A 27,402-nucleotide genomic window follows, 5' to 3' on the forward strand; every position below is an offset into this window, starting at 1 on the left:
AGAGAGAGAGAGAGCTGTGCCAGGGGAAACAGTGTCCTATTTGGAGACTTGGGAAGTATGGTCACCTTACACTGCTGACAAAGAAAGGCATGCTGGGATCTGATTCACGATCCCAAAATCTTGCCTCCTGACATGCCGTAGATGCATAGCAGGTGATGTGATTGTGGGATCAGGTCCCAATAATGCAATATTGCTGGTGCATTAAGGCACAATGGGAAACAGCTACAAAGTTATTACACATCATTACATTAAATACTTTGTGCTTATTCTGTTTTATTATGCTATTGATTGTGTGGATGTGATCAGATTCATCAAGTTAATCACATCCTAACAGTAACAGGTGCTAGGGGTCCTAGAAATATACCACTATTTTCAGAATCTAAGTAGAGATAAATTGCATTATTTTTATTGCTAATGGCAAAAAAACCCCTTTCAATATTGCATCTTATTAAAAAGTTATAATTTTCACCGTTATATAAGCAGAACAAAAACAGTTGTAAACATCTCCATATTTAGCTACAAATCCCTTTCAGAAATGTAGTTACTTATAAAGTTCTTATAATCATAGAACTTAAACTTTTTTTTACCTCCATGAGCAATTTAAAGGGATATGGACAAGTTTAAATATATACATTAAAGATAATCTGTTATATTATCAACACCTAGGAACTTTTTTCTTTCCCTTAACCTTTTCATCAACATCTGCTCACATTCTTTATTTTCTCCTATTCCGCTATTTTCCTCTCAAATAACTTCATTGAAAAACTGTGTGGGTGTGTTTATATATGCACTGTATATAAAAAATACATACACACATACACACACTTTTTCAATAAGGTTATTTAAGAGGAAGGTAGTGGAATGGGAAAAACATACATATCCATATCCATATCCATATCACCCCCCTCTTCACCTACTTGTCCTCAATCATGGCACTTGCTGTTCGCAACCATCAGTCTGCTCATACATTGAACTCTTTTCTTTTACCCTTAGTCTTTCTTACCTACATAGATTTAAGATTTTGGGGAACAGGGACTGGTTTTCCTTTTCTGCTTAAACAACATCTAAGCCACGGGCCCTGATTTTGATTGTGGAAACCTTATGCACTTATATCCTTATGATATCAGCAGGAGCCCTGGAAACAACATATGTACTTTATATTGGTATAACTGATAACCAGTGTGCAAAAAGGAATGTATGCCAATGTACAACTCTAGTTTGGTGTAACTCAATTCCAACCAGCTGATCCTTTTTGAATCCTGTTCAACTGTTGGCCTCAATAATATCCAAAACATTAAATGTCATATCTGGTCCAATGGTGTACAATCATATTCAGGAATGTATAAACTGGATCACTGGTTGGGAGGACAACAGAACCAGGATCTGATAACTGGCTGATATTAATGACTGATTTACCACTGCAAAAGCCTTAATTGCATTTTAAAAAATCATTTTATTTTACTATTGCCATGAACATCTAGAGAGATTATCTCAAAAGGAAAAGTCCTGACTTCATGAAGACTGAAAACATGACTGAATAGGACTGTGCTGTCTAAATAAACCAAATATTGCAAGGGAATATATACTTATTTTAATGTATTTTTGAAATGATGATACTATAAATAGGGCAAAATAATTGCTGGGATTATACCTTCATTCTTCTTTATAAAGAACCACTAATCCCAGCACATTTACAAAGTATTTCCCACATTACTATAAAGATTCCACAGATCTGGCATTTATATAGACTGCTCATCTAAATGTATCCTTACAAAATAAGATCCACTCCCTGAGCCACTTTGCCCCCACTGAAGTGATGCAAGCTCTAAGTCTAGAAATAAACATTGACAAATGAAGTGGATCAACTGTGCTGTAGTGTGTTGCAGCACAGCTGATCTGCTTCACTGGGTGGAACACATCACCCCTTGTCCTGCCCTTGATGGTGCAGGACAAACTGTGAAGTGATCTCCCTCCTTTTCCCACTCACCCAGGCCTGTCCCCGATAATCACTGGGAATGGGTCTGACTGAGCAGGGAAAGCAGGGGTTTTCTCTGCTGACCAGACCCACTCCTTCACAATTCACAGCAGAGGAAAAAGATGTCTACCACAAAAAAAGTGGCAGCACCCATTTCCACCTTTTCTTGTATCACTGACTTTCCTGTTACATGGTGCAACAAAGGGTGCTGACATCTATTTGCTCAGCATTCATGCACCATAAAAATCTTTATGGAGACACAAATGAGATGCCAGGTCATATCTATTTCCACCCTAACTGAAACTACTATCAGCAATACCTCTGGACAATATAAGAATGTATATTACAAGAAGTATTATATAGAGCAGTATTTGATTAGACAATGTGGAATTTGACCAAGCCCTCGGTTTTAACACTATCACACATGTTACAAAAAGTGGTGAGGGAAACATTAAAAACCTGAATTGATCCAGATTTGTATTCATTTCTTTTCTATCAGTAAAATGGCATTGGGAAGAGTACACTTCCCTTTAACTCCGTACAGGAGCATTTGGACTGACAGAGAACAGTAGCATCCACTGCCAGTATTGGGAGCTGTTTTCCCATCCCAAGTAAAATAGTCAAGATTTTGAACAATTTTGCCATCCCAAATAGGGAGGAACAACATTTTAAGAAATCAACAAAAATGCTATGAACAAACAAACTAAAATAAAAGTTGTTCCTGGGTGTAAAAAGTGGGCCTTCCCAGGGTCGGTCAGACGCTAGCCCGTCCACCTATTTCTGGGCTAATTGCCCACCTCTCTCACCTGCAATGCCTTGTTGGAAAATAATTAAGATATTACACTGGCGGTAAGCTGCCCATTTTTCCACCCCAATGCCAGGAGGTGCTATCTGCAGCTCCATTCCTCCCCTACACTGCAGCCCAAACCTCACAGGTGTTCTCTCCAGCTAGCTAGCAGTGGAATCCGAGATCCAGAGTCTTAAAGAGACTCTCAATCCCCACTACAGCTCATGGTCCCAATGCCCTCATACTGGGTTTACTCTGAACACACACACAAAGCAACATACACTGGGCCCCGGTCCCGCACACTGGGCTCCCAGCCCACACGCACTCTCAGGGTTCTAACCCTGTCCTCACTCTCGGGGCTCCAACCCCTTCCTCTGGGATCAGGGCTTCGAGCCCTGTCCTCAAGCCCCCCCCGAGCAATCCCCTTATCCTTGGCCCCAGGAGCTTCCTTAATAGCTCCCAAAGGCTCAGGAGCCCACCCTCCTGGAGCTTCACACTGGCTTGTACATTCAGCCTCAGACCTCCATCACAGAGTCTTAGCACCACCACAGGTCCCTCCACCAACCTGGGCCTTGCCTCAGTGCTCATTGGTAAGCCTGGGCTCCCCTTGCTCGATCTCACCTACCAGGGATGTGAGAGCTGGAGTTATTAAGGTGCTCTGACCCACCTTTCACCAGGGTGGTAACTGGCCTGGCACTTTTCTGGGTGCCCATCAGGCCACCCACTCCTGGCAGGATGCAGTTTTATGTCACGCCCAGGACCAGGAGCCTCCTAGCCATCCCCATCAGCTCTTGCCCTTACCTCCTGAGTTGTTTCTGCTACAGCTCAGCTAGGCAATGTTTCTGCCTGCCCTGGCAGCAGCAAACTGCAGCCTCTTTGTAGTCGGCTCCCAAAATGGCTGCCGCCATGAGGCACATGGTAGCTGCCTGACTGCCCTTAAAGTGGCAGGCACCAACAGTGCCCTGCCACACTCGGCCACTGACATTTTTTTGATGATTTCAAAACCTTTCGTTTAGATTTTGAACATTTTTTTAAATAGCATATGATGAAAAAGTACTAACGTGGGAAAGCACCACATCATTTAGAAACCATCAAAAGAATATATTTCAACATTGTAAATTTTTTCCCCCAATTTTTTTTTCCTGGGTCAAGAAATTAATTGAAAGCTGGCACTTTCCCACAAACTGTTTCAGATTTTTTAAAGCAATGCCGTTCAATAGGAAAACATCTTGTTGAAAAATCTCCACTCATCTTTACTGCTAATACCATTTCCTGAAGTACATGTATTTTCTTTAGATGTCTTCATCCAAGCACTGACCTTTCCAACCTTGCTTCATTTAAAATAACAGCTTGAGTTTGAATTGCTGTAGGAAAAATATATCTAGGGCAAATTCTGCCATTACATACACATGTGCATTGAACTAAAAAAGAGGGTATAATTTGACCACAAGATGTGTCATCAATATCAGGGAATATTTCCAGTGTATTTGGATTGAGGTTTGCCCCCGTGCTCACGTTATCGTCACTCAATATTAAAGCATGGCGAGCTTCCTTTTGCTAGTGCTGATTAAAAGCAGACCTCATTTGCTGAAGTCTCAGGTTTCAAACAGATAAACAGTTGTTTCACTGCATCTCAGCTGTTTCACAGCAATGCATCAATATTGTTCCATATCACAGGATTTAACTGTGTGAACTGATTAATGAGCACCCTGGAAGCTGCTATTCAATACTAATATCATTCTTATCAGAAGCAATTTGCTTTCACATCTCTGCCATCTAAGTAATTACTTTTTTTTTTTAAACTTAAAGAGTTTCATCACACTCATAATGCAAAGAGTTAAGATATCACTGAGTCCTGATATAGTTTGCTGTTACTTAATGCTGGTTTATACAATAAAGGTATGTTTGTCAATCCAATTAAAATGTGGTATTTCTGCACTAAAGAAAAATCCCTTAGGATCCAGCTTCAGATAAGAATCCTCTGTTGCCATACAGATCTTGTGTGTTATATGAAATGTCTACCAATTTATTCAAAATACCAACCTTTGGAGGCAAGAACTGTATGTGGCAAAAAGAAAGCAGAGAACTGCATTCTGAAACCAATATTAGCGTGTAACAAGATATAAAAATCTCCATTTTTATGAAGGGAAAATATGTTCAAATGATTTTAGTACTCAAAACTAAAAAAAAATACATTTTAAAACCCCTGGGTTTATATCAAGGGAAAATAACCATCATCTAATGGCTCAGGTTTTATAAAATATGAATTCTTTTATAAATAGTAATTAATAGATATCCAATGAAGAATTGTCCTTTTCCCTTTGATTTTTCTCTGATTAAAACTATTAATACCCATTTATATTATCAAGTAGATGAGTGAATTTGGTTATCCCACAAGTAATATTCTATGAATTTAGTTTCAAAGCTTCATATCTGCTGAGGCTTTGTCAATGGCATTTAGTAATCTAAACTAGTAGATTGTTCTGGAGTTAATACAGTAAAAAAAGAGAGTCTGTTGGCTAAGGAACTTAATTTGAAACTGGTTTTAATACCAGCTTCCTCTCTCTAGCAGAATCATACATAGGATTAGTCCCTGTATTTATCTGTTTTGCCTATTTAGATTAAGATTTAGATTTATCCTTCTGCCTATTCAAGGAAGAGGCAGTCACATGCTATATATGTTATTACAAGGATTTTTTATTTTACTTGGGCCCTCTAGGTGTTAAAAATTGCGAACAGTCACAATGTACACACAGAACATCAGCCCTGCAGAATAACATGCTGTTTTGGAACCTGCCCCTGCTTTCACTGAATCAATGTAAAGCTTCTATTTACTGTATTATCAGCAAGCAAAATCTGCAGCTAGCGACCTAAGAATTCCCAGCCAGATTATGACTTTAACTCTATGGCTGTGTTTTCTCATAAGTCTACTAAAGTCTATATAGACATCAGTAGAGTATTACAACTGATTCACTCATGTATCAGATTTCCCAAGATTTCTTACAACAACGTGACAGTCAACAGTCCAGTCTTCTGCTTATTCTCGTAAGACAAACACAGAATATTAATATGAGCAGATAATAATTCTTTGCTTCATTTATAAATTATCAGAACATCAGAGCTACTTAGAAATCAGCATGACAAAGAACTTTTCATCTTTCATTGGACATTGGGCAGGTAATTTAAAAAAATTCCATCTATTCTTTTTTACATAGGGTGTTAGGAAAGACGCATGCCAAACTGTGGTTTCTTGGAAGAAAAAAGATCAAAAGAAGGATATACCTGCAACAGTGGTATTTCACCAAAATCAGGCTGAGCCTCTATATTTTGCTGGTGTTGCAATTTCTACAAATAATGTGATACAGAACCAATATTCATACTTCTTACAAACTGCCCTAGATTTTTTCACTACAATAATCCCTTTGTCCTTCCTTAACCTAATGTTGACTCCCTTGAAATACTTGGAACGTTAGCAGCATAAAAGCAAGTATGACAAATATAAAGACAGCAAGCAACTCTTCAGGGCTCTTTGTCCCTGATTTCTTTATTCATTGTTGCTGATTTTAAGTTGAGGTATCTTCTAGTACTCATATATGGCCTGTTATCATGAAAAACCTGTAATGTAATAACTCATCACCAAAGGGGCAATGAACTCACAAAGGACCATGCTTCAAAATTGCTTAGCTAGCATGTACATATATTCCTACAGCCTATTTTATTTACTTAAATATCAAGACATTTCTTCTTCAGCCTTGTCATCAAATAGCGATGGCTGATGGGCTATCCGTTAACCTTGAACGAACAGTGGCTTGATTGGAATGCATTACATTAAAAGTCAATGAAAATAATACCTTGTATTACTAACATGGATCCCATAAAACCTTCATTTACTATCACTGCAGCAGCAATCTAATACATATATTGTCTTTTACAAATTGAATCGTCACAATGTCTACTTTGTATTGCTAATGTGGGTTGGAGGCATACAGAGAACATTCCTAAATAATACGAAGTTCTTAAATATATGCTTTCAATTTCTTATTGTAATATATTGGCACTAATTGCCCAGCTCTTAGTGCTGAAGTCTGCTTTAGAGTTCAGTGTTCTTTGTCAACTTCTCCACATAAGTAACATGTAAAGCAATTCAATAATTGTACCTTCAGTTGTATTAGTTTGGGGAAGGAGGCATGTATTATTCCTGCATTTTACTTTGAATGTGTAAGATAAAAACCGGGGAAAAATCTAGTTCTCCAAATCATATATATTTGCTGGATAAAGCCAACATATAACTGCTTTGTTTTGTATTTGTTTAACTGCAAGCCTAGCAGTTGTCACCTGCTGCAGCAGCAGTAAGCTGGCCTACTACACACATTTTCTTCTTTCTGTAATCAGAGAAAAGTCTCCTTTTGTGTGCTACAGAATGCTCTATGGCTAGGGACAGAAGTGACACATAAACCAGTGTAAATGATCAGAAACTGGTTTAAATCTTTAACAGAAGAGAAACTCAGTGCACATAAACCAGTTTCAAAATGGCTGAAACTGGTTTAAAATAAACCTGGTTGACTGTAGTATCAGACTTCACTGATCTGGGTAAAACCAGTTTATGAAACTTCTGCACCAGACCCCTTCCTGGTTCAAGTTAAATCAGTTCCCCAGCATCCCAGGATAGTTGCAGCACTGGGCTGGGTTGTGCTGACTGCTCCAGAGAATAGGGTTGGTCCTTCCTCTCTGCTCCCTGGCCAGAGTGGTGAGGGCTGGCTGACAAAGGGGTGGGGTGGAAAACCTGGCTGGGGACCACAGCTGGGTTTGTCAGGGGCGGGGGAGCAGTTCGCTAGAGCGGAGGAGGGGGTGGGCAGGCAGGCTCCTCCCACTGGCTAGGACCCCAGCTAGGGTCTGCTTGGCAGGTGTCTGGTGGAAGACCAGCAGACTCTACACCCTCCCATCTTTGGCAGAGACTGAAGCAAGCAGTTAATAAGGGGAAGGGGCATAATTCCCCTCAGCTCCCCTAGGCCATGGAGCAGGGGGAAGAGGCTGGAGAACTGGAGCTGGAAGGACTCATCCCTTGCCACCTGTGAGCACAGGGCCAAGCCCTGCAGGACCAGACTGAGATGTGGGAGGTGTTGGCAAAGACCTGGCATAATCATCACATGTATGTGCTGGAGACAGAGATAAGGAAATAGAAGAGGGTCCCAGACTGTTTGGGCTGGTATGACCAAAGAAAGCAGAGAACTGCATTTACATTATAAAGCAGCACCTGTAAAGGTGGGAGACTACCTAAGAAGATGCAAAAGACACTGAATGCATGAGAGTCCTGCCAAAGGTGCTATCGGTGACAAGCATAATAATGCACCCACGAGAAAGAATGGGGTGCAAGTGCACCTATAAAAACCAAAGTAGAGATGAGGCTTGTGGGTTCTCCAATACCTGGTTATAAAGAGACACTTTGTCTTCAGAATTACATAAAACTTATGCAAGGCTTTCTCTTGTCTCCTTGGTTTATATTTTAAGTTAGACTAAGTTATATGGGCTCTCACTGTATTTCACTGGGCTGTATCTTAGCTTAGGGGAAAATTGTTGGTTGGTTTTTGTTGTGTGCTTGAGGATGCAAATTGTTTGTGTTCAATACATGTTCACTTCAGAGAAAGTAGTGTTCTTGTTCAAGCTTTTATGAATTCAGTGTCACCACCTTTTAACCCATCCACCCCCTCCTCATCCTGGTAGGGGGTGCTGTCTTCCCACCACCCTGCTCAAGTGTCGAGCAGGCCTGGGAGGGAGGGCAGGAGGAAAAGAAGCCTGGCAGGCACTTCCCCCTGACTAGGCAGACCCTGGCTGGGGTTCTGTGTGGACCAATGAAGGGATGTAAACCCCCACCTCCACCCTCTAGACCTGGGCTGGGGCTTGGCCATGGCCCTCTGCTCCAGCATGAAAAGGGGAAAAGCCTTGGAGCTTCAATCCCTTCCCTTTGGCACTGGCAGGCTGGAAGGCATGCTTGAGTGTGCCCCCGCCCAGCTTCTGGCTTGAGTCACTGCAGGCATGTGGCTGCATTTCCTGCATTTCCTGCATCAAAAGTGCATGTCTGTTCACTTGTTTCTCAGTTTAATCTACACAGTTTAGACGAACCTGCAAAGACTAAATCAACTCACCCTCAGGTTTTTTTTACTATTTGTATTTAGCCTATAAGGCTCATCAGTTTGCAGATGAAAGGGTAGAGCTTGCTAAAGTCAACATCAGACTTAATTTCCAGTCCCAAATCTCATAGTCTTAGAATTCCTGTAGAGGTCTTTATTATTGTTGATGAGGTCACACCTCATACTTGGACCCATCTGCAAAAAACTAGAAAACTCTGGGAAAACTGTGGCTCAGAACTTTTTGGTTGCCCCTCTTCGCTACAGTTAGCAAGGGTTTTCAGCAGAACACTGAGTACTAAGATGGTCGTAATCTTACCTAATAATGGATTTGGCATGAGGAAAGAGAAATCCACCATGGAAATAAAATTTTTCCATTGCTCTAGAAGTGAGGCTTCTCAGTTTCTAGTAGGATATTTCTACTCACACAAGACTGCAGTTTGCGCTACAGTTTATTGCTCCTGGGCACCACATTTACACGTGTGCCCAGGACCACAGCATATTAAGGCTGCTCTGACCCAGCTCAATGTACTGCAGAGGGCTGGCTGAGGCATGAGGGTGCTTCAGTGCAGGCCTAGCTGGCAGGCAGCCCCCTCATTGAAGCACCCTCATGCCCCAGTCAGCCCTTTCAGCATGTACAAGTGTGTTGTGGTGTATTAAATAATACCACTGAAGGACAATACTTGTGTTTACAAGTACTGGCCTATGGCAGCATTTATTAGTAGTTTATTGTGCCCTAATAGGAGCGCATGTGCAGATGCTGAGGCTTTACTGCAGAGCTAATTAGTCAGCTCTGCAGTAACTGTCTCATACAAATACACTCACTGTAAGTTTGTATTGCCCCCAGGTCAGTGGGTTTCTTGAAATTTATGGCTGTGTCCAGAGGAGCGTGGATGTTAAGTATGTGGTGCCACAGACCCATCTGTGGTGCCACACACCATACATGCAGGCATTCCCCATGCTGCTACTTTGCAGTGCAGGTGGTTACTGTGACCCTGAGAGATCCTGGGGTCACCCTTCCCATGAAAAAAAAGCAGGGCAGATCAGAGGCAGCAGGACAGCCCCTATGAGGAGAGGCTACGGGACCTGAACCTGTTCAGCCTCCACAAGAGAAGGCTGAGGGGGGATCTAGTGGCCTGTTACAAAGTAGTCAGAGGGGACCGACAGGCATTGGGGGAGTCCGTGTTCCCCCAAGCACTACCAGGACTTAGAAATAACGGTCACAAGCTGGCAGAGGATAGATTTAGGCTAGATATCAGGAGGCGCTACTTCATGGTCAGGGCGGCTAGGATCTGGAACCAACTTCCAAGAGAAGTGGTGCTGGCTCCTACCCTGGAGGTCTTTAAGAGAAGGCTAGATATACACCTTACCAGGGTCGTTTGACCCCAGTACTCTTTCCTGCCATAGCAGGGGGTCGGACTAGATGATCTACTCAGGTCCCTTCTGACCCTACAAACTATGAAACTATGTGGTGGCAGTTGGTCACCCAGAACCAGAGCCTGGCCACCCAGTTATACTCTGGTCCCCAGGACTCCAGGTAAGGCTATATACAGAGACCCCCAGGACTCCAGGTAAGGCTGCTGGGGCCAGCTGAGTTGCTGGTCCCAGCCTCCCGTACGCCACCCAGGGTAACCTGCTGCATGCCAGAGCGCATGTGGCATGGGTATTCCTGGGGACAAGTAGCAGTGACACAAGGAGTGCTGCTGCTACTTGTCCCCAGGGAAACACATATTTCTACTCATATGGATGCAGCCTACAGGATAAAATCTACATAAATAGATTTTTGACCTGGTGGCTGACTTGAACAAGTATTTTAAAAAACTTTTGGGTCAAGTCTTTCAGTTCTTTTCAAAGCAAAAGAAATAAAAACATAAAAATAAAAGCAAGAAGGTTTTTTCTCCTTTTTGAGAAACTTAAGATACATTTAAAAGAAATGTATTCATTCCCAATTATATTTTGACTGAAACTGTTGGCTGAATTTGACCCAAATTTGCAAATAGTTGCAGTTGACCTGAAAATGTATTTTTGATGAATAAACTATTTGCGCAAAATATTCCTCCCAGTCCTAGTCAGGGCCTCTAGACACTAATATAAAACAAACTATAAATAACAATTACTGGCAATGCCACTGCAATCAACAAGGGGCGCATGGAAAGAAGGACTAGACTGAATACTTGAAACACAGCCGTTTGTGGCACTCCCTTAAAAACTAGAAAAGTCTTGTCAAAATGATACATTTTGGGGTAAAATCACAGCACCATGGAAGTCAATAGCAAAAGTCTTTGATATTTTTCTGACTGTCATCATCAGTAATGCAGTAATGGGCAAACTCTCTCTCATTTTTCAATTAGACAATTCTGCCAGCAGGATTACATCTAAGCAGGGTGGCTTGCTCTGGGTTTACATCCTATCCTTTGTGTGCAAATAAGCATTCTAGTTCATCAGTAACTTTACAGAAATGATGCTGTGGAAGAAAAGATTACTGGGGTAAGTAAATATTTAAAGAGAAAATTACCAGTTAAGATAGAAAGAAAAGCGAACATGGCCTCGAAACAGTTACCTTCAAATGTATAAAAGCAGTTAACCTTCACTAGTGATCAGATTTCCAGCTTCTGTAGAGACTGAGCACTCTAGGGGGCTTGTGCATGGCATGTATAGCTCTCAAGGACAGCTTGTTTTCTGGCATCCCTGGGCAAGTTGGAAATTGTAATTGCAGTCACAGTGAGTTTCTGTGCCTGGAAGTGACAGGCAAACAGGTTCCTTTTCAAAGTGGTTATAGTTATAGTACATGTAATCTAGGAAGGCAAAGAAGGGGCTAACAAAAGCAAATCAAGTGTGTGTTATTTTTACCATTCCCAATAACTTAGCATTGCAAAGTGATACTTCCTCATCAACTCATGAAGTTGCCCCCTAACGTGGGGTGCAATATTTAACTATGTGTTTCCTAAGCAGCAAAAATATTAGCTGAATGTATGGGTGACAGCTATCCATGCTGCAAAGTAGTGTTACAATGCTTCCCCTGATAAGCCATCTACGTTTCAGTCTGCCAGTGTCCCAGGATGCAGTGTCCCCTCTCACTACCTTCCTATTCTGAATGGACAAACTTTTCATCCCCTGAACTCTACTGCCCAGGGGCAGTATTGGTATCAAGTCAACTCCCCCTGCCACCCATGGGGGTGTGACCTGGTTGAACACAGGGACACAGACCAGTCTGGAAGGGAGAGCAAAGGAAGTGGAGTGGGGAGCAAGACAGGGAGCCAGATTAGGGTCCCACTGACCTAAGGCTTCCCTCCCAGGGTGGAGGCAGTGTCTTGGTGAGCTGGGGTATGCAATCCCAATCCAAACCCCAATTTATTAAAACATGGGGCTTTCTTTAATTTACTTACTCTTTATTTCTTCATAAATCCATGTTTTCTCATTATTTTATCCTTTAGTGGCTTCAGTGACTGATGTCCTTCATTTCACCACCTAGCCTCTGGCCACCATTCTCATTTATCGCCTCGTCACCACCCCTTTCAGTACCTAGTCCCCACTATTTAAATTCTCCCCCTTTCAGCCTCATGCTCCCATATCCACCAACCCGGCTCTCCAACCCACCTCCACCTAGTACATGGATAGAAACCTGTCCTGGCTCATAAGCCCTCTAGTGGCAAGTCACAGCTGTGCAGGTCAGGGACAGTCAAAGCAGGTTTCTAACTTGAACATATAGGGCGCCTATACATGTGCTCCAGGGGAGAGGGGGTTGGTTAATTAGAGAATCTAAGAGCTGCTCTAATTAAAGTACCCATGAGGTCACATGTATTCAGTGTCCCTGCATTTCAAAATGGCAGTGAAGGCACTTTTACTAAAGCTTGTTCAATGAGCTTTAGTTACTTAATGAGATCAATTATAAAAACCATGTTAAAATAAAAAAGTAATCAGCTAACTCCTCAATTTGCCAAACATTGCCCTAGAACTTAGCCCTGCCTACTAAAAATGAGCCCAAATAAAAAAGGTCTTACAATGTTTCTGGAAGATGTCCAGACTCAGGCTCTGATAGGCAAGGGCATTTCAAATCTGAGAAGTTACTGAGAATGACCTCTCATATTTTTGCAGAAAAAAACTCAGCGCACACACAGAATTTGCAGGAGATTTTCCTCAAGTGAATTTAAGGATCATGGTGGAAACTAGGGTAGGAGGCAAGTCCCTTAGATATGTAGGGCCAAGCCTATTTAGGGCTTTACAGGTCAAAACCAGCACCATGAATTGCACCTACAAAACTTCTGGAAGCCAGTGAAGAATTTGGACTGGAGTAATGTGCTCCCTGAGGCCAGCTCTAATCAGAAGATAAGCCACAGTGTTCTGCAACAGCAGCAGCTTGAGGATGGTCTTCAAGAGCAGCCCCACTGCAATAGACTAGCCATGAGGTTACAAAAATAAGGGTAATAGTGACTGGAACCAAATCTGAAAGAAAGGGTCACAGCCTTCTCATCAGATGAATTTGGTTAAGGCACTCCTAGCTGCTGCTGCATCCGGGGAATCCTGGTGCAGCAAAGGGTTCAGAAGCACCCCAAGTCTGTGAGCCTTAGTAATTATGGGATGCTGAATCCCATCAAAAGTAAGTGTTCCTACCCACCCTCTCCTCCCCAGAAGTCATGAAGTCTGCCAGCACCATCACCTCTGTCTTGTGTAGATTCAGTTTCAATTGGTTCACCCACATCCATTCTCCAACTGTATCCAGGCACGGGGTAAGCATTGAGATGGCAGAGTTGTTCTCATTCCTGATTTGGCTTCAATTTACTTCAATTTTGATTTGAAGGGGTAACATTTCATTTAAAACATTTGATTCAAATCCAAGTTTGGTGTTCCCTTATGGAATATATTTCAGAAAAAGAGAAGTTTTCCTTTGAAATTATAGATACCTCCTATGACAAATAAACCTCTTTCATTTTGCAGTAAAAGCAGAAAATTGGCTGACTGTTTTAGTACATCAGGCCATGTTTTCACCTTCTTTTCAATCACTATTTATCAAACATTCCCATATGCAGTTTTAATGTATTTAGCATGTGCTTGCTAGAAGCAAAAGTTGCTAAATCACTGGTCAGTTTATTCACTATCTTTATGCATCAGTTATGATTCTCCTGGTGACTGAAAGCTGTTCCAAGAAATGCCAGGGAACTACAGGAAGTTGGTATGAAGTCAAGAAGGCCTCTAGTTCTTAATTATAAAACCATAAAAGACACCAACTCCCTTTGAAGCTCTCTTACAGGGAAACAAATGAGAATGGGAAATTTATTTTCAATCATAAATCCCAAACCCTTCGGTTTAATTTTTCCCAAGTTAACTTTCTCACCTAGCTAAGCAGTATTGCCTTCTATTATTAGCTTCTGGCCCAATATCAGCTGACCACCATCAGTCAAACTGTCTTCATCTCAATGAGCTTGGGGACTCCCAAGGAACTCTCTGTATGCAGACTTCTGCTTGCAGCCTCTAATTATTTTCTAACAGATAATGGAACGTTTATATTCAGAGAGGTTAGACTGAACTTGTAAGTGGATCAAAACCCTGGATAAAAATCACAGCTCATAAGATCAACTCCAGAAAACACCAGGCTTATTTCTGATGAGATGAAAGGCCCTCATTGATTGCCTGTTTCAAGGTGACAAGTTAGTATAATATTTTTTGCCATCATGGATGGTTCGTTATGCTTTCTAATTGCAGCATGACTTGGGAATGTATTAGCTTACAACTGGGGTATCTCTCTACTTTAATACCAAGACCATCAACCAGTGCTGTAAGGCTCATTAGGAATTCATGACAGCATCAAATAATCTGAGGTTGGGGAAGAAAAGGAAATTTGCCCAACAAGGAAATTATAAGCTCCTGCTCTAACTTCTATTTTGCCTGCTAGGGACATTTTCTTCCTTCCCACAGTAGATCTCTTACACCAAGACCCTGCTCCCTTACTGTTGCTAACTCTGAGGAAGAAAGCAGATTTCATTTCACCTCTGAAGAGGTCCTCATACCTCCTGGGCCTTCAGGATATGTTCACTACTTCTCTCCAGTACATGCTTGCAGACAGACCAGCAGCAGAAACCATGACACTGTCAATTCAAACAGACTTCTGGAGGGATCAGATGTAGTCTTCCAATCAGGACTACTTAGCAAACCTAATTATACGCTGAGATGAACTGCACCGGACTATAGTACTCCCCATAGAAGAGAATGTTTATAAACATCATTGCCTACAAAACTAAATGTAAAACTGTCTCGATTAGACCAGGGGTCAACAACCTCTTAGGAGTAGTAGGTCAAATTAACGCAGCTTGCTCTGAAAGCAGACTGCGGTTGCTCCCTTGCCACTGACATGCTGCCAACCCCAGACACCTTCCCCACTGCTGAATTGCTGCTGACTTTCCCTGTCATTGATGCCCTGGGTTTGAATAGTCCTCAGAGTGGACTTTTCCTTGCTTTGTTTAGAAATGAAAAGGGCATATGTATTATTATAGTGATAAGTTCAAGATAAGAAAGAAAAGTAAGAGAGAAAGCATAAAAAGACTGTGCCAGGGATGACTAAAGAAAACAAGAAAAATACTGCCTGCTGTGCTTCTCAGAAAAAATATTCAGAGTTAGGGATGCATTTTTTTTTTTATGACACTCAATTCAGCATCCCCTGATGGGAACAGGATAGGAGGTGGCTGTCCATACCATGTACTAACATGATGCATTATGTCATTATAGTCATTATAGATCCATTAGTAGGTGTTCAAGGGTGCTGAAATGACAGCCCAGTTTCCAAATTGCCATGCCTTGTTCTCCTTTAGCACAACATTTAGCAGAATTTCAACCACTCATAAAGCACCCTCTGGCTTACCTCCTGTCAACAGTAAAAGTTTTAGAAGAACCAACAGGCCATATTGCTTTTTAGTCTTGTATTGAATATTGAATATTTCTATATATCTCCCTAGGTCACTAAAGGGGTGGAGAGATCTAAAAGACACAGTTTTATACCTGAATTTAAAATACAAATTGCAACGACTTCTACATTTTACATTCACTGCCATGGAAACATGTTAATTCATCACTTGAAAAGGCAATAACATGTATCACTTCATGGGAAATGATTCATGTCAAGTTGTGTAGTTGGACTGGATACCTGAAGGTTAAGGGTCAGATTTTGAAAGGTATTGAAGGGTCTCACTTCCACTGAATTCTTGCTCCCATTTTCAGCTGAAGTGTTAAACAGGTTTATTTAAGAATGACCTTGCTGACACTCCAAATGGAGGATAGGCACCCAAATACCTTTAAAAATCTGACCCTACATGCTTTTAACTATCTAAGTCAAAAGGACAATTTGTAAAATTGCCTTTCCAAAACAATGTAACTGCTTTGACTTTGGCCTGAACTGCCTTTATGCAGTTTTACTGGCATAACAATGTCAATTAGGGGCATTTTTTTTAACGAACCTAGCTATGCCAGACAAAGCGCAAGTACAGTTGCACTGACATGTTTTTCATTATACTGCTGTAACTTATTTCCCTTCATCAAACCAGAAAAACATAAATCGACAAAAATCATTTCTATCCTTCTATAATGAAAGCATGTAAACTTTTAAGTGTAGACAATATTCAATACTTTCTCTTACAAAAATATAGTTTAAAAAAAAAATCGAACGGGTGCAGGATTGGACTCCTATTTATTTCAAACACAAATGATTCAAAAACACTACCCCTGGCAAAGAAACACAGTAAAATTAAATTGAATCTGCTGTCATAAACAGTTATCTGCAATTATTTAAAATGCTTGGGGAAAAACTACCATACAGCCGTCCCATCCCGCTCCTCCATAACAGTCATATGTACTGGAGGAAAATTGATAGTTAAGCTATATCACTCTTTTGACTTCAATGGAACTGAGTAATTTACACCTAAAACTCAGTAATTTACACCAGTTGACAACCTGGCCCAGGGTTTTTATCTGTCAGAACTAAAAGCAATCTTATCTTGTAATTTTCTTCACCTTGTGATCATTAACAAGAAACAGGCTTGGGGGTGCAGGGGAAGGGGAGAGAGGCAGACATTAATTTGCAGAGGGACTGCACCTAATCACCATTAATATGACTGCTTTGGATACATATTACAGCTATAGCTATCAAGGTGACAACCCTTATTTCTGAGCAATTTATCATATATATTGCCATATATTCTAAAGGCAATGGGGTACAGTGAGCAGAACCAGGAGATTGGTGTCTACTCCTGCCTCTGTCACTGACATGCTAGATGAACTCAGACAAATCAAGTTGCCTCTCTGTGCATCATCTTTACTTACATTTCTTTCTAAAGCGTTTCAAGACCTACTGGATTTGTTTAGTTGTTCCCTATTTCACACTTCTGGCACAGAGTACGGAGGCACAGTTCCCACTGAATAGACCCACCTTCCTTGCACACCTCTTTCAGTGCCTGGCTTGTGTATTAGGGCTTCTTTAAAAGAAAATGTATAGTTACTAATATTTTTGAAGCATCACAATTATTTTGTGCATGAAGCAAATAGTTAATCCTTCTTGCCCCTTTCCCCACTACAGGTTCTCATCAAACCAAAAGTCAGTCTGGCCTACCATATCTCCTGAAACTGAGACAACCCTGAATTTAAGGCAACCTCCCCAAAATTAGATTCTCTATATGCAAAATTTATAAATTTGTTGCAATTGTCCATGTAGTATAATCAGTGGAGGATCATGTTAAATTGATCTCCACCACCACTGCCGTGGGGAATGCATTAGCAGGGGGGCTGGCGGTGCGGGATGCTGCAGGAGGCAGGTGGAGTGCAGTCAGCAGGGGGATAAACGAACAGAGGCAGCTTGTCCCTTGCTCTCCCCCCTCCCCCTTCCCCTCCAGTCTCTGCCCCCACCTACCGCCCCACAGCCTTGGGCTCTCACTCATCCCATTTCCCTCCCATACTGCTTCTGCCTTTCTATGTAGTCTTGAGACCCCTGCCCTTTGCCCCCATCTTCTTCCCCCTGCCTCTCCACCCTCTTGCAGTCTCTGCCCCCTGCCTGCCACTCTCCCCTGCCCCTCTCCGCAGGAGTCACCCTTGCTTCAGCACTTGTAGGATACATAGCAGCAGCATAGAACCAGCACCAAAGCCATGGGGATGGGCTCTATACCCCGGGCTGGAGAAGGGACAGAGTCTGTTGGCTCTGAGGCAAGGGTAAGCAGTGAGAGAAGTTGAGAGGGACAGTGACTGTCAGACACTGTGTGGGGGAGACTGGGGGAGAGGGAGATGGGGAGAAGGGAGGGCAGATGCCTTAGGCTGTGCAAGAGAGAGGCAGGAGGTACAGAGGCAACAGAGGGGACGGCATCAGCTGAACTTCTGGCCCCAACCCAGGGTTGGGAACAAGGCTAAAGCTGAAGCTGCAGCAGCAGTTTGCCTCCCCCTCCCTCCCAGACCACCATCACCACCACCTTGTACTTTATTCCAGGACAAAGGGCTTTTACCCCCATGTTAAATGGGGGGAGAGGAGCATCGACTTGGAATCAAGGAAATATGGTATTTTGCTCACTTCTTTGTTTGCACACCATGGTTATTGATGCCATCAGCATGAATGTACAGTACCCTGCGAACAGTGTTAAGAAACCTTAATCTCTACAGCTTTAGTCTGATTGCCTAAAAATTCATGCATGGTAATTTGTCTGAAATAGCTGAAGCTGTAATTGTACATTTCTACTCATCTGTAGATGAGACAGTAGACTACATAATGGAAGTATAGTCTCCTTTTGGTTTATGCTCTCATTAATTCTAATCAAGTTACACACACACTGAACAGACCTTAAAAATGCCAAAGTCCTATGTAATTTTAGGTTCACAAGAGAAATTTTTTAATTTAGGGCTTGCAAAAAAAAAGTACAAACCTGTATCGATTGTCAAAATATTGTCATCCCACGACATGCATGTTCACAATGTCAGTAGTGGTTTTTCTTAGCACGGAACTGAAAACTGAACTTAAGGTCTCTGTGAATATAAAACTTGTAAAGCCTGATCCCAAGCTCTTAATAATAATATGTTAGACTACTTAAGGAGATGTTAATATACTCTCTCTTCTCCTTTTCTTCATTTATGCTTAGTGCTGATTGCAGCTCCTAAACCGTCAGCATCTGGATCTGAAGTAAGTTAAAGTAATAAGGAGCTTTCTTTAATTTCTGCCACTGGAGGCTTCAGAAAAAGAGACACATAGTAAGTTTTTGTTCCATCCTGGCCCCTTTCCACTTATGATCTGACCTCTGCTTCCTCTGAAAGGATGGGGTAGCTGGCACAGATAGTAGAGGAGACTCTTCCCTTAGCTTCCCATTGGCAGAAAACAAATCTCTAAAAAGAGAGAATTGTCTATTTGTAGTCTCAAGCCATTTTATAGCTAGCAGCTTTGACAAACTGGAAAATTTGGCCCTTTCTGTACTGCACATTGGTTTTGCCTCAATAGCCTGTGATGCCATCCTGGAATTAGATTTCACTAGGGTACTAAGGTAGAATTATCTCAGTATGACAAATGTTTAGGGATAAATACTCTGTTGGTGTGCCTCTGCTGAGGTCTGTTAGCTTAAATGCACCTAGGCCAGTATATTCCACCTGAGGTTATGGACCTTACTTTTTATGACTTGTTAAAACAGGAAGGCTAAGGACAAGTTTCTAACATGATTGGAGGTTTTGGTGTGTGGATGGCTGTATACAAAACTTGACCAGTTCAGTTCAGCTGCTGTCTAAATGTGTGATCTTTCATGCTTTTGGGGTTACAGTGCTTTAACATTAAGTAAATATCAGGGTGCCTAAAGGCCTTTCAGTATTTACACCTAGAGAATTTTAAAAGAAATGGAAAGATATTTTTACAATTTCTGTATATTAGAGTGTGATATTTTTCACTACTATATTAGCACGTTAAGCATGTTAAACATAGAGGCTGCACATGTTACTTACATCCATGAACTCCACATTGGCCTTGGGGCCTGTAGTCTCATTAAGAATCTTAATAGCCACAGGAATCTTTACAGTTTCTCCTTCAGGGACCCAAATGCCCTGGAAAAATAAGGAAAATATATATTAATTGTACAGGAGTCAATTATTTTTTAATCCACAGAGACTTATTTTTGTTATTGAAACTTTTAGATTATGCCATTAACAAGGACCATTAAAACTCTAAAAACAAACAAGTATTTTTTTTTAACTCAAAGAAAGCCATCTAATGGAAAAGATCAAGTACAAATGAACATTCTTGATACAAACTCTTCTTTTTTTTTAAATTACAGTCAGAGCTTCTGGAGAGGTTGGACATATTCAAGTCAGCTGGCCCGGATGATCTCCACCCTAGAGTTCTAAAGGAACTGGCCGGGGTCATTGCAAGTCCCCTGGCAAAACTTTATGAGCACTCGTGGTGCTCTGGTACCGGAGGACAGGAGGAGGGCCAACGTGGTCCCCATCTTCAAAAAAGGCAGGAAGGAGGACCTGGGAAACTATAGGCTGGTTAGTCTCACCTCGATCCTAGGCAAGCTGTTCGAGAAAATTATGCTGGCACACATCCAGGAGGGGCCAGCCACAGACTGCATGCTTAGGGGCAACCAACATGGGTTCATTAGTGGAAGGTCCTGTCAGACCAACCTGGTGGCCTTTTACGATCAGATCACCAGATCGTTAGACAGAGGGGTAGCAGTGGACATAGTCTTCCTGGACTTCCGGAAGGCTTTTGACACCGTCTCTCACTCTGTTCTCATTAACAAACTGGGGGGCTGTGGTGTAGACACCCACACAGTCAAATGGGTCGCCAACTGGCTGGAGGGCCACACCCAGAGGGTGGTAGTGGATGGGTCCTTCTCAACCTGGAAGGACATGGGCAGTGGGGTTCCACGGGGCTCGGTCCTCGGGCCCGCACTGTTCAACATCTTCATCAGCGATTTGGATGAGGGGGTAAAAAGCACCCTGTTCAAATTTGCTGATGACACTAAGATGTGGGGGGATGTGGGTACATTGGAAGGATGCAACAGGCTACAATCAGACCTCAACAGGTTACAAGGGTGAGCGGACGAGAATAGGATGGGTTTCAGCACAGACAAGTGCAAGGTGATGCACCTCGGGAGGAACAACCGGCACCATACCTACAGGTTGGGGAACTCCCCTCTTATCAGCACGGAGGCAGAAAGGGATCTGGGGGTCATCATTGACTCCAAGATGAACATGGGCCGGCAGTGTGGAGAGGCAGTCAGGAAGGCCAACCGCACCTTGGCATGCATCCACAGATGCATCTCGAGCAGGTCCAAGGAGGTGATCCTCCCCCTCTATGCAGCACTGGTCAGGCCTCAGCTGGAGTATTGCGTCCAATTCTGGGCACCGCACTTCAAGAAGGATGTCGACAGCATGGAGAGGGTCCAGAGGAGGGCCACTCGTATGATCAGGGGACAACAGGGCAGGTCCCATGAGGACAGGCTGCAGGACCTGAACCTGTTTAGCCTCCAAAAGAGAAGGCTGAGGGGGGATCTTGTGGCCTGTTATAAACTAGTCAGGGGGGATCAGCAGGCATTGGGGGAGTCACTGTTTCCCCGAGCACTGCCAGGAGTGACCAGGAATAACCGGTCACAAGCTGGCAGAGGGTAGGTTTAGGTTAGATATCAGGAGGCGCTACTTCACAGTCAGGGCGGCTAGGGTCTGGAACCAGCTTCCAAGAGAAGTGGTGTAGGCTCCTACCCTGGGGGTGTTTAAGAGGAGGTTAGATGAACATCTTGCTGGGGTCATTTGACCCCAGTATTCTTTCCTGCCATGGCAAGGGGTCGGACTAGATGATCTGCTCAGGTCGCTTCCGACCCTACAAACTATGAAACTATGAAACTATGAAACAGTCAGATTTCTTCTCAGTAATGCATGATGTACATAACTATCCATTTTATGCTGGTGGCCATTACTGCAAAGACAAAGATCATAACCAGTGGATTTCCCCTGCAGATGCAAAAATAATTGTAGTTAATAAAGAATCATCACTGATTTTGACAGGATTTGAATTGTGTTCACAGTGCATGGGCATGGCAACTTGAGATAAGTGAGTTTCAGAGTAAGACGTATTTTTTTTTTCATTATCAAAGCACATTTGAGGTTTAAATGGGAATGAGGAGAAGGTAATCATCACACTTAAACTTCCTGTGGGCACATCTACACATGTGGTTTAATGTGCATTATCCTATTTTAATGGACATTCAAATGTCACTAAAAAAAGGGCTATTTAGTTAATGTGCATTAAAACAGGCTAATGCACATTTTCCTAGTACCACACTTACACACATGTGGGGAACCTGCTCCAACGCGCTGGAAATCCAGCACATCAGGGAAGACTCAATTAGTCGAGTCTGCTGGAGCATGGAAATTGACTCTGGCAGCCTCATGCATCACGTGTATCAGTGGTGCAATGAGCCTCCACACTGAGAAAATGGTGGCAGTACACTTGGAACCAAAACACATTTGATGTGCTTTAGTTCAAAGCACACCACCACCATTTTCTCAGTGACGAGGCGTCCTGCACCACTGATACACGTGATGCATGGGCTCTTTTAATTAGCACAGCTCACTAAAAGTGTCTAGTGCTGCATTGGCAGCACATGTAAAAATGCCCTCACAATGGAGGTACTTGATTTAATGCACATTAACTAAAGTGCATTAATACACATGTAGATGTGCTAAATTGTCCACATCTTTTGGAACATCTAAAGCAGTGCTGGCCAACCTTTCTGGCTGGCATGCCACAAATAAAGCTGTGTCGCTTCCCTGAGTACCATTCCAATTCCCGCTTCTAAAGATGTACCTGATAGAATTTGTGCCTTACGATGCCAGGAACCTAGAACCTGTATCTCCCCATTCTGTACCATTCTGGTACCTCCATTTATAAGTGCCTTGGAGCTTACATGCCACACATAGCAGCTGTTTGTTCATGCCGTTTGTAGCCTGCATCCATGGGTTGCATGGTTGGCTGTCCCTAATCCCTTTTTCAGCCTTCTCACCTGTTGCAATGTTGGAACATAACTAAGACTGTAGTGGTCACAGGCTAAGTGTTTCTATGGATTGCATACTGCATGAGCATATAACCAAGAGAATCAAGTGAGTTTGAATGAGACTGTTTAGCCTGTCAGCTTTTTTTATTCCTTGTAATCGAGAAATTATGCAACTTTTCAACCCTGAACAAAAAAGTGGGGAAATAAATTGACAATATTTTTACTGCTTTCTTCCTTGCCTCCCTTTATAAAACTGAGCTAAACCAGTCTCTTAAATTGTGATATTCCAACACAATTTAAATGGGTGCAATTAAAAAAAGTTTTCTCCACTCAACTCTACTGAGTGCTTTTAAAACACCTCAAAACTGTAGCTTTGAAGGGCTTTGTAAACATGAAGGTGGTTTTAAGTAAGGGATTTGCAGAAATGTAGGCCTGGTAGAAAACTCATGGGATCACTTAGTTCATCCCTCTCCTCTGGGATCAGATACACCTCTGGAATCAGATAGACCATGCCTTTAGATGTTTGTATAACTTGTTTTTAAAAACCTCCAAAGATAGGGATTATCCCTCAGTAACCAGTAACCTCCCCCTCAGGCCCCAGGGGAGGCACACCCAGGCCAAGGGTCAGTGAGGATCTAGTCAGGGAACTTCTGGAGGGACTGGATGTATTTAAATCAGCTGATCCTGACAATCTCCACCCCAGAGTCCTGAAGGAATTAGCTGAGGTTATTGTGGGAACCCTGGCATGGCTTTATGAGCACTTGTGGTGCTCTGGTATGGTGCCAGAGGACTGGAAGAGGGCCAACGTGGTTCCCATTTTCAAAAAAGGGAGGAAGAAGGACCCAAGAAACTATAGGCCAGTTAGTCTTTATCTCGATCCTGGGTAAGCTTTTTGACAGAATTATCCTGGCACTTGTCCATGAGAAGCCAGTGGGGTAGGTTATGCATAGGAGCAACCAACACGCATTCATTAGAGACAGGTCCTGTCAGACCATCCTGGTAGCCTTCTATGACCAGGTCACAAAATCCTTAGACACAGGTGTCACAGTGGACGTAGTCTTTCTGGACGTTAGGAAGGCTTTCATCACTGTCTCTCACCTCATTCTCACTAAAAAAGTTGGGGAGTGTGGTGTCAACACCTACACAGTCAAATGGGCCACTAACTGGCTGGAGGGCTGCACCCAGAGAGTAGTGGTGGATGGGTCATTTTCAGCCTGGAGGGATGTGGGCAGTGGGGTCCCCCAGGGCTTGGTCCTCAGGTCCACACTGTTCAACATCTTCATCAGTGACTTGGATAAGGGGGTAAAAAGCACCCTGTTCAAATTTGCTGATGACACTAAGATGTGGGGGAATGTGGGCATGCTAGATGGGAGGAATAGGCTGCAATCAAACCTAGACAGGTTACAGGGGTGGGTGGGTGAGAACAGGATGGGTTTCAACACTGACAAGTGCAAGGTAATGCACCTGGGGAGGAAGAACCAGCACCATACCTACAGGCTGGGGAACTCCCTTCTCATCAGTGCAGAGGCAGAAAAGGATCTTGGAATCACTACTGATGCCAAAATGAACATGGGCTGGCAGTGTGGGGATGCAGTCAGGAAGGCCAACCGCACCTTGTCATGCATCCACAGATGCATCTCAAGCAGGTCCAAGGAACTGAACCTCCCCTCTATGCAATGCTGGTCAGGCTGCAGCTGGAGTACTGCATCCAGTTCTGGGTGCCCCACTTCAAGAGGGATGTGGACAACATGGAGAGGGTCCAGAGGAGGGCCACTCGCATGATCAGGGGGCAGCAGGGCAGGCCCTATGAGGACAGGCTGCGGGACCTGAACCTGTTCAGCCTCCAAAAGAGAAGGCTGAGGGGGATCTTGTGGCCTGTTATAAACTAGTCAGGGGGGATCAGCAGGCATTGGGGAAGTCAGTTTCCCCAAGCACCGCCAGGAGTGACCAGGAATAACCGTCACAAGCTGGCAGAGGGTGGATTCAGACTAGACATCAGGAGGCGCTACTTCACTGCCAGGGTGGCTAGGATCTGGAACTAACTTCCAAGTGAAGTGGTGTTGGCTCCTGCCCTGGGGGTCTTTAAGAGGAGGCTGGATGAATACCTTGCTGGGGTCGTTGGACCCCGGTACTTTTTCCTGCCATGGCAGGGGGTCGGACTTGATGATCTACTCAGGTCCCTTCCGACCCTACCAACTATGAAACTACGAAACCAGTACTATCCTTATAGTTAAAATTTTCTTAACATCTAAACTAAATGTCCCTTAGTGCAAATTTAGCTGATTATATCTCATCTTATTGTCAGTAGACATAGAAAACAAATTATCACAATTATCTCTCTCATATATTTGTAGACTTTTCATGTAGCCTAAAAAAATTCTTTTTCTAGGCTGAAGAAACCAAACACATGACATAGTCTATGTCTTCAAAATCTTATATTTTTGTCATTTTTTGATGATGGCTCAGAATGACATTTGCCATATTTGCAGTGGCATCCAGTTGTTGACTCATTCAGTTAATGACCACAAATCCTTTTCTGTAAGTACTGCTCCCTTGTCAAATGTTCTGAATTTTGTATTTATGCATTTGAATATTACTGTATTTGATTTAATTGAATTTCATACTACTGGTTTCAGATAATTTTTTTAATTCTGATTCAAAGTCCTTGTAATTTCTTCCAAATTGGTATTATCCCCAAATTATTTAAGTGTAGCATTTATTTCACTACCAAAGTCATTACTGAAAATGCAGAATTGTACAGACCAAGGACATATCCCTGTGGGAACCCATTTGATATGTCTTCCCACTGACATATCACTCATCCCAATTCCCATTTCATCAGTCTACTGATGATTGCTATTTTGGTAATTTTCTTTTTTTCAGTTGTAAACCCACCTTATGGTCTTGTTTTATCTAGACCATATGGAATATGGGACTCTGTCAAAAAATCTTACTAAAATCAAGATAAATCATACCCACTACTCTAGCATCCACATGGACAAAGCAGAAAGTTAGATTGGTTTGACATGATCTGGTCTTAATAAACCTATGTTCACTCTTTTTATTACTCTATTATAGTCTAGGTCAGAGGTAACCAAGGTACGGCCTGTGAGCTAAATCCAGTCCACAAAGCAGTGTCATCCAGTCAAAGGATCAAGAAATTTGGTGGCAAGGGAACACTGTTGCTGTTCATCCTACCAACAAATTTCTGGATGCGAGAATCCCATGAGCCAGATGATGCACATCCTTGCACTGGATCAGACCTGCACACTGGCTCCACATGCTAAATCAGGCATCTCTGTGCTACTCATCCAGCTTGCACTGCCAAATGACTTGGGTGCCACAGTTCTATATACTTACAAAATAAATTATTCCAGTATCCTTCTGGAAACTGAGGTAAGGCTGACTGGTGTATAAATTCCTAAGTTTTGTTTTTCCCCGTTTTTGAAGATAAAAGGGACTTACTTCTCCTCCATGTTGTAGTGATAGTTATAATGATGCTCTCTAATTTAAGAGTTGGTAATTGGGAAATGGTCCCTCAGCTAAGTAGTTAACTAGCTAGTTGGTTCGTGAGAGGCAGACATGGGGGCTGTAGATGTGGTGTAATGCTCCATATGGCAGGGGACCCATACCCCTGCTACTAGAAGTGAGAGTATGCAGCACCACAGAAGGTCTAGCTGCAGGGCAGCCACTCTATTGCCTGGTGAAATAGGCAGCAGGTAATGGGAGGTAAAGCAGAAGGCCAGAGCAATCAGTCTGTTAATCAAAGTGGAAGAGAAAACCCCTGATCCTGGCCCTGAAACCAGTGGCTAGGTAACCAGAAGGCGGGGAGAAGAAGGGCTATATAAGCCTAACCCTGAACCAGAGGCTCACACTGGCCCTGATTCTGAATAGAGAAGAAGCCTGACTAGCCATTCAGGATGGTTAGGAAGCCAAGAAAGGGTGCTTGGGAGATGCCCTGTATTAGGAAAGGCTAAGGCCCTGGGGAAGAGCCCTGCCAAGGTCTGGGACCCAGGAGACTGCATTGGCCTGAAGCTGGGCAGAAGAGAGAAAGAGGCGGGGAGAGAGAGAGGACCCAGGGACCAGTATTGAGATGCTAAGGCAGAGGGAAAGACCTCAGTAAGGGTTTTGGACCCAGAGGGCTGTGTGGTGCTAAAGCAGAGCAGAGAAGAGCAAGAGAGGAAAAATATCCTGCAAGAGTCAGGGCCCTGCAACATCTGTGTGGGCAGAAGACAAATTCTGCAATGGCCAGGGCCCCAGAGTACACAGAGCACTTAAGGCAATCAAGGCCTTAACCATCCACATTTAAGGGATGACAAGCTGTGAGACACAAAAGCAGGTGAAGCAGGGCTGAAGGGCCTGTGGACAAGGGAAAGACCAGTAGCATAACATCTTATTCAGGCAGGGATCAAGACCAGAAGGAGGACCAGGGATGAACAAGACAGAATGAAGCACCAAGGGCTTACTCTGGTCTCTGACAGCAGACTCCCATATCTTATGTAGACATTAAGGTATAGCAGA

General features: G+C 42.9%; 1 protein-coding gene across 8 annotated transcripts in view; it reads right to left on the reverse strand.

Annotated features, from left to right (window-relative positions):
* ERBB4 (erb-b2 receptor tyrosine kinase 4) overlaps nt 1–27,402 on the reverse strand; it is a 1,162,978-nt gene that overhangs the window by 187,227 nt on the left and 948,349 nt on the right. For all 8 annotated transcript variants that reach the window (XM_090044919.1, XM_090044916.1, XM_090044918.1 and 5 more), the window contains one exon: nt 19,832–19,930. In XM_090044919.1, the coding sequence (XP_089901045.1) occupies nt 19,832–19,930 (99 nt within the window). The remainder of the gene's footprint in view (nt 1–19,831; nt 19,931–27,402) is intronic.

The sequence above is a fragment of the Crocodylus siamensis genome, chromosome 4 (assembly GCF_052110815.1).
Source record: "Crocodylus siamensis isolate JL-2025a chromosome 4, ASM5211081v1, whole genome shotgun sequence".
NCBI classification, from domain to species: domain Eukaryota; kingdom Metazoa; phylum Chordata; order Crocodylia; family Crocodylidae; genus Crocodylus; species Crocodylus siamensis.